The sequence below is a fragment of the Coturnix japonica genome, chromosome 1 (genome assembly GCF_001577835.2).
Source record: "Coturnix japonica isolate 7356 chromosome 1, Coturnix japonica 2.1, whole genome shotgun sequence".
NCBI lineage: Eukaryota > Metazoa > Chordata > Aves > Galliformes > Phasianidae > Coturnix > Coturnix japonica.
Genome location: NC_029516.1, coordinates 151,370,587 through 151,385,966, shown reverse-complemented (window position 1 = coordinate 151,385,966; position 15,380 = coordinate 151,370,587). Strand labels below are relative to the sequence as shown.

Genomic DNA, 15,380 nt, shown 5'->3' with positions numbered 1-15,380 from the left:
CTGAGATAGAATCATAGAATGGCTTGTGCTGGAAGGGGCCCCAAGGATCTTTAAGTTCTAACCCCCATGCCACATGCAGGGCCAGCAACTTCCAGGTCTGGTGCTAGGTCAGGTTGCCCAGGGTCCTGTCCATCCTGCCTGCTAAAGAAAGAAGCCTGGTTAATGGTCCTGACTTCTGAAAGGTAAATCATATGGAAATATCTTCAGTACCTGTGACAATGATAAATTTAAAATGGGTATGGAGAATAATTCTTGCTCAAGCAGTCACCATTGTGTCTCTTATTAAATACACAGGCTTAAATATACAGATTGTTGATTTCCCCTTGCTGCCCAAGAGTTTTGGACCCTGTGGGCCAGTGAGTGTGGATGTTTGTGGGTCGGGACTCTTCCATGTCTTTCAGCAGATTTCTGTTTCCATGTGAACTGTCATGTGAACTGCACAGCTGTTGTACCTTGCTGTAAATTGGGGTTCCCAGGACTTGTAGGAGCACCCCTGACAGTGTCTCTGATTTTGTGTACTTGTGAAATCCCTTCCAACTAGAACTTGCAACAGATGCTTAAACAAGGTTTGTCTCATGACAGTTTAGCTGTCATTGTAGTACAGCAAATGTGGCATGTGGGCCGAGACAGCTATAAGCTGCTAATACACACAGAATTGGCAGAGAAGAGTGGCAAAGCCTGAATAACTGCAGACCTGAGGGAGATCCTCCTCATTTCCTTTCCTGAGCTGAGAATCTTTGGTACAAGATGAAAATGGGCAGCTGGGGCAGTGCAAGGTTGGCAGTTTGGATGCAGCCTCATGTAACCTTTAGCAGAAGCCATCTGGGCTTCACAGGGACTAGTTTTAGATCATGAAAAAACTGATAGTTCCTCTTAAGATAAGCAGTACTCAGGTAGTGGGACTTTAGTAACAGATCAATGAAGACTAATTTGAGTAATGGCAGGAAGAGGGAAGATACAGCTTGATACATAGGATAAAGGAAAGTCACTTGGAAGTATACGTCTTCTCTGAGACACAATTCCACGTATGCATAATATACAGAAGTTTTCACTCTTTTTTAGTACTTTTTGTTAGTCATAGAATAGGGTTTGACTGAAACCCTAGCATCTGTCTTCTTAGATAAGGATTGAATTTGACCCAGTTCTTCTACATATTTATGTATGTATATATAGAACCATTGATGCATGCAGTGCTGCCATAATGCTTTTTAAATGTTTCCAACTGAAAAATAGACTAAGATTGAATGCTAATTCCTTTTTATTTTATGGGTATTTTATTTTCATTTGCTTTAGAGCCTTACTGTTTTCTAAACTATGTTCTGAAGGCTGAAAGAGCACAGCTTGAGAAGTGCTGCCACACGTGTTTCCTCTTCTTCTGAAGTGCTCTAACACCTTTTTCTGTCTCATTTTTATAAAATAATGCCTTAGAAGAAGACACTGCAGCACTGGAAAAAAAAGATGTAAGAATTAAAGGATTAAGTAGAATAAGACAGCTGGAAAGTGAACTGAAGCCTTCCTTATCAAGCATCCTCCTTTCCAACATCCACAATAAATAAGAAGGTTTTTGTGACACGTGCTGTTGCTGAGATCATATTTGTGCTCTGTAGTGAGGAACAATTAATTATGTTTTATTACAGAATTCTATAAAAGTTAGTCTTGTAGAGCCAAAATATTCTAGTGTGTAATGAGTAATACTAACTCAGGAATTAAGTAGAAAACAAAATTTTTAGCAGTGTAGGAAAGGAAGCCTTCAGAAGCACTTCTTCCTGCTTTCTGGTGCAGACTTTTGTGCTTCTCAGAGGATATGCATAAATGGGGAGAATGGAGGAGAAACCCCAAGAGCAATACAGTGGGCAGGAGATTTGTTGAACCTGGGGAAAGATAGAATGTGATGTGCTTGTCATGCTGGTTCGTTTATAACCTGTGATACCATTGTGTATTTTGTGGATGGATATTGTAACATAACGTTAGTGGAACGGATGCCTGACCCATCTCACAAAGAAAGGAGGTGACATCCTGTCTCCTTGAAGCCATCGGGTCTGGTAAGCACAAAGCAGTTCAGGATGCACACAATGTCTCCCTGAGGCATCACCCTCCTACTGCCAACCAAACATGCTGGGGTGTGGCACCCATGACTCAGTGCCATCTGTGGAGCCTACAGGTTTGGTAACATTTCTGAACCCACGATGCAAGAAAAGCTTTCAGAGTTCCCCATGCTTTTAATTGAGGATACCAAACGGAGGTTGGGTTGGGTGGAACTTGGCCTAAGCTGTTTCTGCACTTGGCCTGGATGGGCTGAAAGATTTGCAGGTTTTGGCAGAGCCTGGTCCAAACCTTGGGTTTGTCACAGAACCTGAAACCATGGTAAAGCCGATCCAGGCTTCATGTGGAGTGTTTTGCTGACAGAACCATGGGCTGCAGCATCTTCAACTGGTGTTCAAAATGTACTTAAGCTAGATGTAAAATAACTCAAATCATCTAACTTCTTCCCCTTTCTCTTACATATATCCAACAAAGCTGCTTGCTCAGGTATGTCACTGTAATTTGACCTCTGTTTCATCTCCATCTGCTGTAACACATTTGGTACTGTTCAGAAGGGTCGAGAGAACAGCATTTTAATAAAGCTACAATTAAAAGTCTTTAGGATTTCCATAATGTTTTTTTAACAGTAAATCTTGCTTTCTTGCTTAGCACCAACGAAGCCTTTATCAGACCCTGTCCATCTTGCTCCCACCCTGATAGAGCAACTGGGGGTCCTCTATGTAAGATGAGGTACATGCAGAGGACAGGATGTGCATTTTCATGGAAGAATGCTTGTGTGACTATTGCAAATGCCAGTACTTGTGAACTCAATTCTGCAGCTGCCAAAGTCAGTTGCAAAATTATTTCATTTTTTGAAATAATTTGATTTCATTGCTGTACACTGAAACCAAGTGAATAAAATAAGAAAGGTTTGGCACCCCTTTCTTCTAACTCTGCACAAAACTCACATGCCCAGGGATTTTGTGGAAGGTTTCCTGTTTCAGCCTCCCAGTTCTGCTGAGGCCTATTATTGCTCTAGAGGTGGGAGAAACTCCAGATATTATCAGGTGCTGGTGCCAAGTCTTTGAAACTTGTCACTCCTGGTTGCTTTCCTATTTTTAAGCATCTTACAATCTTCGTTTCTGTCTTGAGTGCAGGATTAATAGTGGGAAAGGAATTTATGTCCAGGTGGGGCAGCTCTATCTCTTCCAGGTAATCATACTGCCTTTTAGAAGTTTAATTATTGTGCCTGCTTTGCTAGATTGTCCTTGCCAACCTCCTTGGGTAATGGGCCATAGTATTTGGCTAAATGTTAAGAGTTCTGCTTTCCAATACAAAACATTCTGCTTAAGTCTGCAGTTTGTTCCTGTATATCTTTTTGGCATGAGATTGCACCAAGTTGGGATGTTCCTTAAGGTGCCGAATTCAAATTCTACTAATGGTTCTTCTTAGGAGTTGCATTAAGAGGGAGTTGTGTTGGCACTGTTAAGGAAAAAGTATTTTGATTCACACACTGAGAATATTTTTTAACATAGCTGTAAGGTAAAGGAGACAGAATGAAACCTACGGGCCTTACGCTTTTTATTCTGATTTATGTCATGGAATACTGAAAGCTTACTGAATGGCACGTGGTAGTATCTTCTATCACATTGGCAGGTGTCTTTTCGTATTCCTGTGTGCTGCTGTTTAAGACTGCAGCAGGTTAGGGAGGCAGTTTTTGCCCTGGAAATACGCTAGGTAGGCAAATAGAAGCTATGAGATCCTATTTGCTATATTCTTGTGGACAACTGGGAATTTCCTGTTCACTGTGTGTATGTCAAATGACAGGCATCCTGTATTTTTCTTATGTACATTTAGTATCTGGGTTTGGAAAGGTGGAAGAAGCTCATGGGATAATTTTTATTAAGCCTATTGGACGTCTGGAAATTCAGGTTGTCGAAGTTACTGACTCTAGCTAAAATACCACCATGATCTGCAATGGGATTTTTCAGAAACTGCCTTTGTGGACTGTTTATTTCTGAAGCAGAACATTTGCTTTGTTTTGCTATATCATGCACAAGCAGCGTTGCAAGTAAGGCCGCTTACTGTGAATATGGAAAATCCAAAATAATGTAGTTATGGAAGTAAAGTGCAGCATTCTGCGTGAACAACAGATAAAACCTTTGCTGTAACCTTCCATGTTTGGAAGATTTTACAAGAACAGAAAAATTTTAAGACCTTTAGGATTTCCCTTAGTGAAAAAAACAAGACACTCCTTATTGCACTGTATTGTATAACTCTGGAATACGGAGAAAAAGATGTAACTGTTCAGGCACCATTCCCAGCTGTTTTAAGCCTGTTAAATTACTATCCTAAGAACATCGGTATGTGCTTTGGCCCTCCTGTAGAGATCAATACAAAAGGCTCAATAAAATAAAGACATTGTCATTTAGAGCAGGTGGCCAAGAAGGCCAGTGACATCCTGGCTTGTATCAGGAATGGTGTGGTGAGCAGGACTGGGGAAGTCATCCAGCCCCTGTACTTGGCTTTATTAAGGCCTCACCTCAAGTACTGTGTTCAGTTTTAGGCACCTCAGTACAAAAAGGACATGGAGGTACTGGAGCAGGTCCAGAGAAGGGCAACAAGGCTCGTGAAGGGCTTGGAGAATCAACCCTACAAGGAGAGGCTGAGGGAGCTGGGGCTGTTTAGTCTGAGGAAAAGAAGGCTGAAGGGAGACCTTATTGCTCTCTTCCAGTATCTGAAAGGTTCTTACAGTGAAAGCGGGGCAGGTCTCTTCTCACTGGTGACAGGTGGAAGGACGAGGGGAAATGGCCTCAAATTGTGGCAGGGTAAGTTTAGGTTGGACATTAGGAAACACTTCTTTAGTGTTTAGTTAGGGTACTATGGTTAGGCTGCGGTTGGACTTGATGATCTTTGAGGTCTTTTCCAACCTGACTAGTTCTATGTTTCTATGATAAGGTAGTCTAGTAAGGTTAGTAGACTAATCCAATGACTTATATTTTGAGTCAGTCTGGCTTCATAGGAAAAGTTCTGTAGCTATGTTTCTCTTATCTTTTATTTTCCATGTATTGTGTGAATATGTTTGGCTTTGTTGTTTGTTTTGGACAAATCTTGGGTCTTTGGATCTCAGAATGACTTTTTCTGCTGAGTCTCACGCAAGTTTCCATCACAGACACAGATCATTATTCTGAAAACGCCGTAAGATTAAGTAGAAATGTCAAAGGTGAGACCAGGAGTGGCTGTTAATTTACAAATCTGTTCATAGTTATGTTTTTCCTACAGATTGTGAGGGTTGGAAGTACAAGAGTGGCCCTTACATTTGACCAGGAATAACTTTTGTTAGCGGGCTTAATGTCAAACCACTGAATATCTGGAGGATATAGAGGGAGGAAGTCAAACACAAAATGTAAATTCTATGTATGTATGTATGCAAAGAGAGTGGGTGGGAAAGCTGATACATTAGAGAAATACAGCTATGGGAGCAATCGTGCACATCACCACTACATTGTTCTGTCTTTGCTTTCTCCTTCAACACTTTACTTTTTGCCCTCTTTTTTTGAGAATAAATGTAAAGCTGAGTCTTGCAAGCAGTTTTCTATAGATTAGGAAGGACATATACTTTAAATGAAAAGTATTAATTATTCTAACCCTAGAATGCCAGAGATATTCACACCCTACCAAGCAGAGCTGGTGAAAAGCCAAAAACATGTGAGTTTTCCTTTGATATGAAAATATTTGCACAGCTCTCATAAAGATTTAGAGCTTTAGTTTGCAAGATAGCACCCCTGTTGTTAATCCCATCTGTACTCTCTGGGATATCTCTAGTGAGATACCACTAACATTAGAGATAAAAATAGGCTCTTTTACTGTGCTGCAATAAGGAATGAGAAGACTTCTGCTGTGGTTAAAGTTATCACAGTCATACTAATTTATATGCCACTCATTCTGGCCTGTCTAAACTAGTAGAAAACTGTGAATAGCTGCAAATGGACTGGGGTAGAACATACCTTTATGCTGTGCAAAATGGATACTTGAGTGATCCAAGTTGATGTGATGTGATGGTGGCTTTTTCTTGGTTTGTACTAATGTGAATAAAATCAGTATTGAAGTGTTGGGAGATCAACAGCACTGGAGAGATGTCTCTCCTGAGCACTGTGGGGTTATGTTATGCAGATTGATGTGGTGACATTTGGAAGCATGACATTTTCCCTTTCGTTTTTCATGAGAGACATATTGAAGTTATCTATCTAGATTCAAACAGCCATTAATGTCCATATAACATAATGGCTTTTATAAATGACTGTGTGTGTTTTTTTGTGTGTACATCTTTATGTATTTTTTTTTTTCCTGTTATGCTAACTAAACTCATTTCAAATAAGTGTTTTGCAACATAGATGTAAAATACTGACCTAGTTTCAGAAACCTTCACTGTCTCTGCTTTCAGACCTTTCCTTTACTTGCTTCTCATGCCTGGCCAAGAAAATCCAGCCAGCCTTATATGTGCACTATCTGCTGGTTGTGAGTGTATTAAATATACCCTGACCCAGAAAGAGCTGCTGCCTGCACAGCCCAATGGCTAGAGTAGGTGAGATTTAAAGCAAACACACACACACAGATAAGGCCTCTACTGCAAGGAGTCTTCATGTATCCAGGATGGAAAGGTGGAGGGCATGAGGGCAGAGCTGCCTCACTGTGAAAAATGTGTGTTTGCCTTTGAACCATGGATATTATAACTCACATCTCATTTTAACCTTACTTGTTGGTCAACAGGCATCAGAGGAAGTGTCAAAATCTCTGCAAGCAATGAAGGAAATTCTGTGTGGGACCACAGACAAGGAGCCACCGACAGAAGTAGTGGCTCAGCTGGCACAAGAATTGTACAACAGTGGCCTTCTGGTGACACTTATTGCCAACCTGCAGCTCATAGATTTTGAGGTAGGTCACTGTGCATAGACCTTTTTATCTCCCTGATCTCAACATCGTCTGTCATAACAACTGCATATGTTCAAAGTCTAAATGTAAGTGTTATTCCACTTGACTCATGTTTGCACCATTCTTCGTGTTCTGAAGAAGGTAACTGTTGTAGATTAGTCATTGTACTAGCAGATGTGCTTGTAGGTAAGTGTAGTGCATCTGATTTAACTTCTTTGTTTTCTTAAACACAAGAAATGTTGTAATGTGCATCCAAACAAGATAGGAAATAATGCTGACAATACTGTTTATGACCTTGCAAGCCACAGTGTTTAACCTCTTTGGGACTCTGCAAGAACCACCACTTCCTCTGAAGTGTGTACTGGATTTAGAAGGGATTCAGTGAAGAAGAATGAAAATAATTATAAGCATGGGACAATCTCTAATGAAAAAAACCTGAAAAAATTAGGATGGTTTAGTTGCAAGTAAAGGTGTTGAAGAAGGTGTTAAAAACTGGCAACAGATGGCAAAGTAAATGGGATTGCTCCCACTTTATTTTTTGGATTAAAGAAGAAGTGAATATAGTTATCTTTCCAGCAGAAAAAAAGAAAGTTAATATAAATGTTATGTGATTGTATAACCCATTGAACTCATTGCTAGTTGTGTTACTGAAGTCAAGAACTTAGTAGAACCAAATTAACTGCACTTCCATATAATAAAGGAGAAAACAAGTTTTGGTAAAAAGATGACTGCAATTCAGAATAAATATAAGACCTTTTAAATTGGGCTTTAGCTGGTGGGGATTGGGAAGAAGCTTCATAACTGACGAGTCATTACAGTATTCCTGTGGTCTAAAGCCAGCTGGGGTGCTGTTCTCCAGGGGCTTCTGTTATTAGTCTTGTAGCTTCTGTTGTTCTCTGGCACTAAAGAATCATTAACATTGTCTAAGTACTCCCCAGGATTGATAGCCTTGTTTCCTAGGAATCAAACCTCTTCTGTTGAGATCTGAAGCCAGTACCTAATGTGTAGGGCAGGGTGGCTGCTGAATTTAAATATCAGCTCCCTGGAGAAACTGCCTGATGCTCTCAGGGTCACCTTTTGTGGGACTTCCTTTCTTGTGGAAGATCTATCCCACTATTGAAGCCATGTGTTATTTCTTTACTTCAATTTCCATGTTGAAAATGAATGAAAAGGAGGGATGGTGGGATTTCTGTTTGCTTTTGTCCCCACTTCCTCCTGACCCCAGTAAAGCCAGTACTCAAGGGACTGATAGGTTTTCTATTAGTTTTTGAAAATGTTCTTGTTACTGGAGTTCTCTCACTCTTCACATCTTGAGTTCAGGAGACTTTAGCACTAGAATTTCCTTAGATCTTTTCAGCTGTCATCACCCCCCTGGTAACTATTAAATCTTAAGTACAGAAAAAAAAACCCAATCACATAAAACCATTATCCTAAAATCACACATGTTTTGTATTTATATGCTTTTTTAAAGAAAATAAAAGAGAGGGAGGAGAAGATACTGTTAGCAAGTACACCACCAAAGGGAAACTGCTGGATTTTTTCAGTTTCTTGACAGTCTGTATTGTTTTTGTTGGGACAAAAATATTCTGTCGCCATGTTTCCTTCTAGTACTTAAAAGGGAGCTTAAAAGCAGGAGGGAGACTGACTTTTTGCATAGACAAAGTGATGAGGAGGAATGGCGTTAAACTAAAAGAGGTGGGATTTAGGTTCAGTGTTAGGCAGAAATTCTTTACTCAGAAGGCAGTGAGGCCCTGGCACAGCTGCCCAGAGAAGCTGTGGGTGCCCTATCCCTGGAGGCACTCAAGGCTGGGTTGGATGTGGCCCTGGGCATAAACTTCTTTAGTTTATTAACTTTTCTGCTTTCGTTTTCTTGTCTTTCTGTCTGCAGTTGTCATTTAGGTTTCTTTGTTAAGCAGTAAATTTCATCACTTATGAACATGCAAATTAGTTTTCTGATCTATATTTTATAGTAGAAATCAAAGTAACAAATTACTTGAAAAAACTGATTTCTGAAGGAGATAATCTTTATGTAAATTACTTCATTTTGTCTTGATTCCCTTTTTCCTCCTCGCTACCCCACACTGTCTCCAAAATTATTGAACCTACTGGTCAGTTCAAGCTTAATTTTGGTGTACTTGTACTTTCTTTGAAATCTCTGAAGACTTCATGAACTTCAGTGGTTATTCAAAGGAGGGAGACCAGGGTTAATACTCCCGTTTAGTCTGTGCTCTGCCTTTTGCTGATGTCTGATTTCATTTGTGTTTCATCTGCCAGTAAGTGCAGTTAAGTATGGGATGCCTACACGTGTTTAGGGGATGTTGTCATGTCCTTGCATGTCTGTCACACATCTATTGAAAACAGAGGTTTATTACTTCTGTCACTCAGGAAACAATATGCAGTATTGCTAATAATACTGATATGAATCACTGAAGTCGGGCTTGAGTAAGAACCTGGAATCAAAATCAGACTCTATCTCTGAAAATTTGGAACATGAACTTTGTTGTTGAACTTTGAAGAACTGAGGCATTCCAGAAGAGTCAGTGCTTTAAAACAGTGTTACTAAGTGTATGTAAGCCTAAAGGTTCACAAGCTGTGAAATCCATAAAGGAGACTGGTGGCATTGGAAGTTTACCCTTACTTTATTTTGAGATAGGAGCTGAATTACAGTGTGTGTGTGCATTTTTATATATATACACACATATATATATGTATATTTATGCAGTTTGTTACTTATCTGATGGCATCTTTTGAGGGTTTTGTTGTTCTTGGTCTGGCCTTCTCTCCCTGCTGCCTTATCGTGTGTTCCAGTTGTCATATGTATTTCATTATAAGGCAAACTCAGATTGTGGATCCAAGTGAAAAGCACTGCAGAAGTATTCTTACAATTTTTATGGTTGTCTGCTCATGAGAGAAGTCTGCCTTGGTTTCCTCTTATCTGCCTCCATTTTACTGACAAGAATTCAGAGAGCCCAACTTCTCTCACGATCACTGGTCTCTGGAGGATATGCTGCTATTGGATGTAATGCAATAATACACCTAATATTAAGTAACTAATATAAAATTTGGTGTAGCAGAGAGAATCACTTATTTTTTGGCCATTTTTCTCTCTCCTCTTTCAACAGCTCTTCTCTTTCTGAATTGTTTTCATTTTGGATTAACTGCTAAAGCCACTGGGGATCACAGGATTCCAGACGTACGTTGTGGGTGTTGTAAAGAGAGGGGAGAATGTGGCATCTTTATAAAGAGTTAGCTTAAAAGAAAGAGTGTCCAAGGGTTGAAAGTGCTACAGACAAAGGCAGATGGACTGGCCTGGTCTGATTTGATCCTTTTGTTTAATTCCCTGAGTCCCAGAGTCTCCAAGCCAGCTGGGTTGGAACTAGTAGGAGAGAATATTTTATATTACTCAGCAGTGATTTATTTGTAGAGGTGAAACCAGGGGATTTCCCTCTGTGTGAAACTGCCTTCGCCTTGGCTTAAAACGTTCAATAATTTATTCGCCAAGGAATGTTTGTCCTCTCCAGACAGATCAATGAGCATGTACAGATTATAAGTAACCTTTTGCTTGGGCTTGCCTCGTGCATCGTGACCCACTGTTTACTCAGTGCCTTGGTTACTGATAATTAATGCATCAGTCTCTCCCTTCTATTAGTTTCTCCCATCAATTTGTCTCTTGTGGCCACGGGAGAAGGCAGTGGGGGACGAAGAGAACTTACAATGTATTGGCAAACCCTGTAGGTGAATAGAACATAATTTGGAAGGGTCTTCTGAAAAGTTATGTGCAAGAAATATTCAGAGACCAAAGATGGCAGTACAGTTGTGTGTAGGCCTAGATACAGGAGAAAGTTAGGACAAAATTATGGATCCTTCCCATATTAGTTGTGTCTGAAGCCGAGATGTGTATAACGCAGCCTTTTTATCAGTACAGTTATTTCATTCCTTGTGGTGGAGTAAGTATAGTTTTAAATTGAATCCTGTTTTTCAGAACCATGTTCGTGGTTGTGAAGATGATATTCAAATAGTGAGAAGCTTTAGCCTTATAAATCTAGACTGTGTTTTGTTGGTTGTACTTAGTGTACTAGTTTGACTTACATTTGGAGGCTGGGGAGCAATGGTGCGCACAGCAAAAGCACATTTGGCTCAGGGAGTTGTTTGCTTTTTTAGTATTTAGTGTTGCTATATAAGAAAGCCAAGGAGTTGCTTAATGGAATAAGGAGGGTACACATCTTCATTTAGAGAAAAGAAAGGTAGAAGTGTGTGTGTGGGGGGGGGTGGTGATCTTCAGAGCCACTCAAGGGAGGAAATCTTGTGTCACTGAAGAAAGAACAAGTGTGATGTGTCGCAACTGGGGAGAGCCCCAGAAGGCGACAAGCCTGTTTTTGTTTTAATTTCCACTTTAAATAGAGATTATAGTGAATGGCCATTTGCTCATGTTTCTACAGTTGAAGAATTGTTTTTCTTCTTTAACAGGGTAAAAAGGATGTTTCCCAGATATTTAACAACATCCTAAGAAGACAAATTGGCACACGCAGCCCTACTGTGGAATACATTAGTGCCCATCCACATATCCTATTCATGCTTCTGAAAGGGTGGGTGCTTTAATTTGTCTTTAATTTCTGTTAGAGAGCATTGCCTGGAACATCCTGGCATTGCAGCTGATCTGCTTTCTCACTTTCTTATTTATTTTCTAACAAGGATTTTCAGATTTTGTTCTAGACTTCTTGTTTTATTTCTTTCATATTTACTTACTTTCTGCATAAATGTCTACTTTTTAGTGACTGGATTATTTCATCTGGCCATTAAAACTTCATGTTGGAATACTTATGTGCTGCTTGTTTTTGATTGCTCACCATGTGACATGTACTTCAGTTCTTGCCCTAAATTAGCATTGTTGACAACTGCTGAATTTCATTTAGACTGTCTTACACTGCAGGAGGGAATTTTACTGGTGTCTGTGAGTAAGTGGAGTCAAATGCTGGACCACCATGGGGCAGAACACAAAGTAGTAAAAATGCATAAGAAAAATAGTTGTGTCTGTGGGGCAGGCTTCTCATGCTTGCAGCCACATGCGAATGTCAACTTTAAATTAATCCAGTAATTAATTTCATGTCTTTCAGCATTAAATCTTTTCCTTGTAACCTCTGTGGTTTTAAGTGCTGAGCTGTAATAAGGTGGTGGTTCCCAAGGTAAGTCAGCCAAGGAGGAGGGTGTAGGCTGCAGCACGGTGAAGACATCAGCTATAGTTGTGCTCAGGAATGCACAAATGTTGGCGTAAAACTCTTGAGGTTTTTGTCCCCTTTGTGTGACCAGCAGTGCCTCCCATTTAGCAAGAATCTTTGCTTTTCCAACCCTTACAGTCTACTGTTTTCTGTGGTTTTCTTTTGGCTTTAGATTTGTGTTTATTTTCCTCTGAGGAAAGGAGAATGTGTGTGATGTGGACTGAATAACTGATACAGGAATAAGTGCACTTAGTAGCTGATCATTATGAAACAATGTAGGCTCTCATAGCAGTTATCTTGGTGCACTGGTAATAGCCATACAAAAACTGTGTTACAGGCCTTTTAAGCAAATGTTACTTAGAAGAATGATTTTCTTCAAAAATATCTTCCTTGCTCTTGATGCTTAAGATTGGCATTTTTACTGTTTGCTCCACAATCAGTATGAAGAAAATACTTGAGCCGTATCTAAGGTTTGAGCATAATGAGAATGCAGCCCCAAGGGTAAAATCCCTTCCAGCTGGCCTCCCCCTCTGCCAAGGGCAGACCTGAATGAGTGAGCCTGGCCTCTCCTGGAATCAGGGGAAACAGGCATGTCTGCAGCATGAGCCCTCTAAACTGGCTATTTGCTTCAAAACTGGCAACAGCCCAATGCAGCTGAGCAGGAAAATACAAGTAATCAAGTGAACTAATTTCTACCAGGGATTTAAGGGAGGCTGAACCTGTCGTTGAAGGTGGTGTCAAAAGTCTTACTTGATGAGATAGCAAGAGGTCCTGGGCTGATCTGCTTTTCTCAGTCTGACCTGCTGCTTTTCCCACCAGCAGGGGAGGGGGAAGGAAGACAGGTCACACTTCTGAACTAGGTCTTGCTCATACAAGTATTGTGATTCATCATTTCACTTCAATTTTGAAACTCCGACTTGTTTTGTGTTACTGAGCACCAGCATCTTTGAAAAGGAGTAATTCATGGAGTTTGGTTTCATTTGCTCATTAAAATGCAACATTTATATAAACCTCAAACTGTTTATTTTGAGAGAGTGACGATCCTTCCAGTACCTAAAGGGAGCCTATAAACAGGAGGGGGGTCAATTCTTTACAAGGGTAGACAATGGCAGGACAAGGGGAAATGGTTTTAAGTTGAAGGGAGGGAAGATTTAGGTTGGATATCAGGTTCTTTACAGAGAGAGTGGTGAGGCACTGGCACAGGCTGCCCTGAGAGGTTGTGGATGCCCCATCCCTGGAGGTGTTCAAGGCCAGGTTGGATGGGGCCCTGGGCAGCCTGGTCTAGTATTAGATATGGAGGTTGGTGGCCCTGCCTGTGGCAGGGTGGTTGGAGCTTCATGATCCTTGAGGTTCCTTCCAACCCAAGCCATTCTGTGATTTGGTGACTCTATGATCATTCTCTCAGTCGTTGTGTTGTACAACTGTTTTCAATTTCATATATAGTTGCAACCATTTTCTTCCCTCTTTGTCTTTTTTAATTCCTCCTCTCTTTTTCACTTATTTTCTTCTTGCATGTTATGTGTGCATCTCTACCATATGTCTCAGCTTTATTTCAAGCTAGGAAATATTTTTGGATTGTGTCCCAGATATTCTTTGGCATCTGTAGCAACCAAGAATATTAAAATGATAGTAAAAAGAATTTGTTATGCATATGTGCTGCTGACAGACACTCCACTGGAGGTGACCTGAAACAGTGGGTGCATTTATGTGCTTTTCAGAGATGTGCACAGCAGTGTGTTATGTTAGTTCGGGTCTCTGGCTCCTTCTTCTTGACATCTTGACATAACATACACAGGTCTACTGCCAGGGCTGCCTGAAAATGGCACTTCAAATACATGCCTAAAACAAGGGCAAGGCTCCTAGTGTGTGTCTTGTGATGGTGAGACTGGGAAACACATACTTAATGGGAGGCATTGCCATTTGACAGTGTTACTTGAGGGCATGTTTTCATGTTTATTTAATGCTAAGTGGAATACATTAAATCTGCTTAAAAGAAAGGAAAGTGGATTTGGCTTCCTTGTACCATTTAATGTTTGTTACATGGCATTATTTGGAAAGGAAAAAATATATATTCCAACATGGTGGTAGAAGAAACAGCCTGGAACTGTTGTGAAGGCTTGTCATTGTTTTACTTGTATTGGATGCAAAATTTCCTCTGCCCCCTGACAGTCAGTTCACAAGAGTATCAACAAAAGGTTGCTTTTTCACTGCATAATGTGAGCTCTGTTGAGTGGGAAGGATCCTGAATCAGGGCTCCCTCCCAGTACTTCCTGCCTAATACTCCAGTGGCACTACCACTTCGAGGTAATTGTTCCTACCTTTTTTTTTAGGCTTTGCTTTATTTCTTGGCTACTCCCGCAGCTTCAGAAAAACATGTAATGCATAGTTCACTACTATTTTTTGAGAGGGGTAGGTTAATTGACATCGCTGTATGGGAACTTACTCTTAATAGCATCTTCTGTGCGAGCAGGCTTTGTGTATCAGTAGGACTCTAGATGAATGCAGTGTTTGGTACATAGAGTATCTGATACATTTAGGATGATTTGACCCAAGTCTTTCTTTGGTGTCAGAGTATTGCACTAGCTCAAAAATAACTTGGTCCTTTATAAGTTAAAATATTTTCCCTTTATTAGTACAGTGAATACGACAGACTTGAAGTTCGTAGTATATATATGTATAAGACCATTTGTGATTATCTATCATGCCATATGCCATCTCTGAAGTACTCAGTCACTGCTCTGACTTGTGCTGATCTCTTCATAGAATCATAGAATTAGTCAGGTTGGGAAAGACCTCAAAGATCATCAAGTCCAACCACAGAATTCCCTTTGAGTTTTTCTAAGGATAAGCTCAAACTATGGTATTTAGTAAGGAAAAAAGAATAGAGCTGTCTGCCCTAAACCTCCAGTCTTCCAGGCTTGATGTGTTTGTAATCTCCTTCACTGTGCATTCCCTTATACCATCATCTGCACTAGTAGAATTCCCTTTGCACCAAGATGCATCTCTGCTTTCAGGCTGGCCTCTTTCAGCCTCCACAGTAAATGCTCTGAAATATCCTAAGTCCATTATTTCTTTCTCTGGTTGCTCCCTATAGCCAGTACGTGGGGATTTCTTCAGGTTGTAAGTTCAACTGAACAGAAAAGAACTGCACAGAGTCATAATAGCTCATTAGAAGAGCATCTCTGTCATTCCTAACTGATGGCTTGCATG

General features: G+C 40.3%; 1 protein-coding gene across 3 annotated transcripts in view; it reads left to right on the top strand.

Moving 5' to 3' along the window:
• Positions 1 to 15,380, top strand: part of CAB39L (calcium binding protein 39 like) — a 59,868-nt gene that overhangs the window by 27,281 nt on the left and 17,207 nt on the right. For all 3 annotated transcript variants that reach the window (XM_015851826.2, XM_015851825.2, XM_015851824.2), the window contains 2 exons: positions 6,793 to 6,957; positions 11,422 to 11,540. In XM_015851826.2, the coding sequence (XP_015707312.1) occupies positions 6,793 to 6,957; positions 11,422 to 11,540 (284 nt within the window). The remainder of the gene's footprint in view (positions 1 to 6,792; positions 6,958 to 11,421; positions 11,541 to 15,380) is intronic.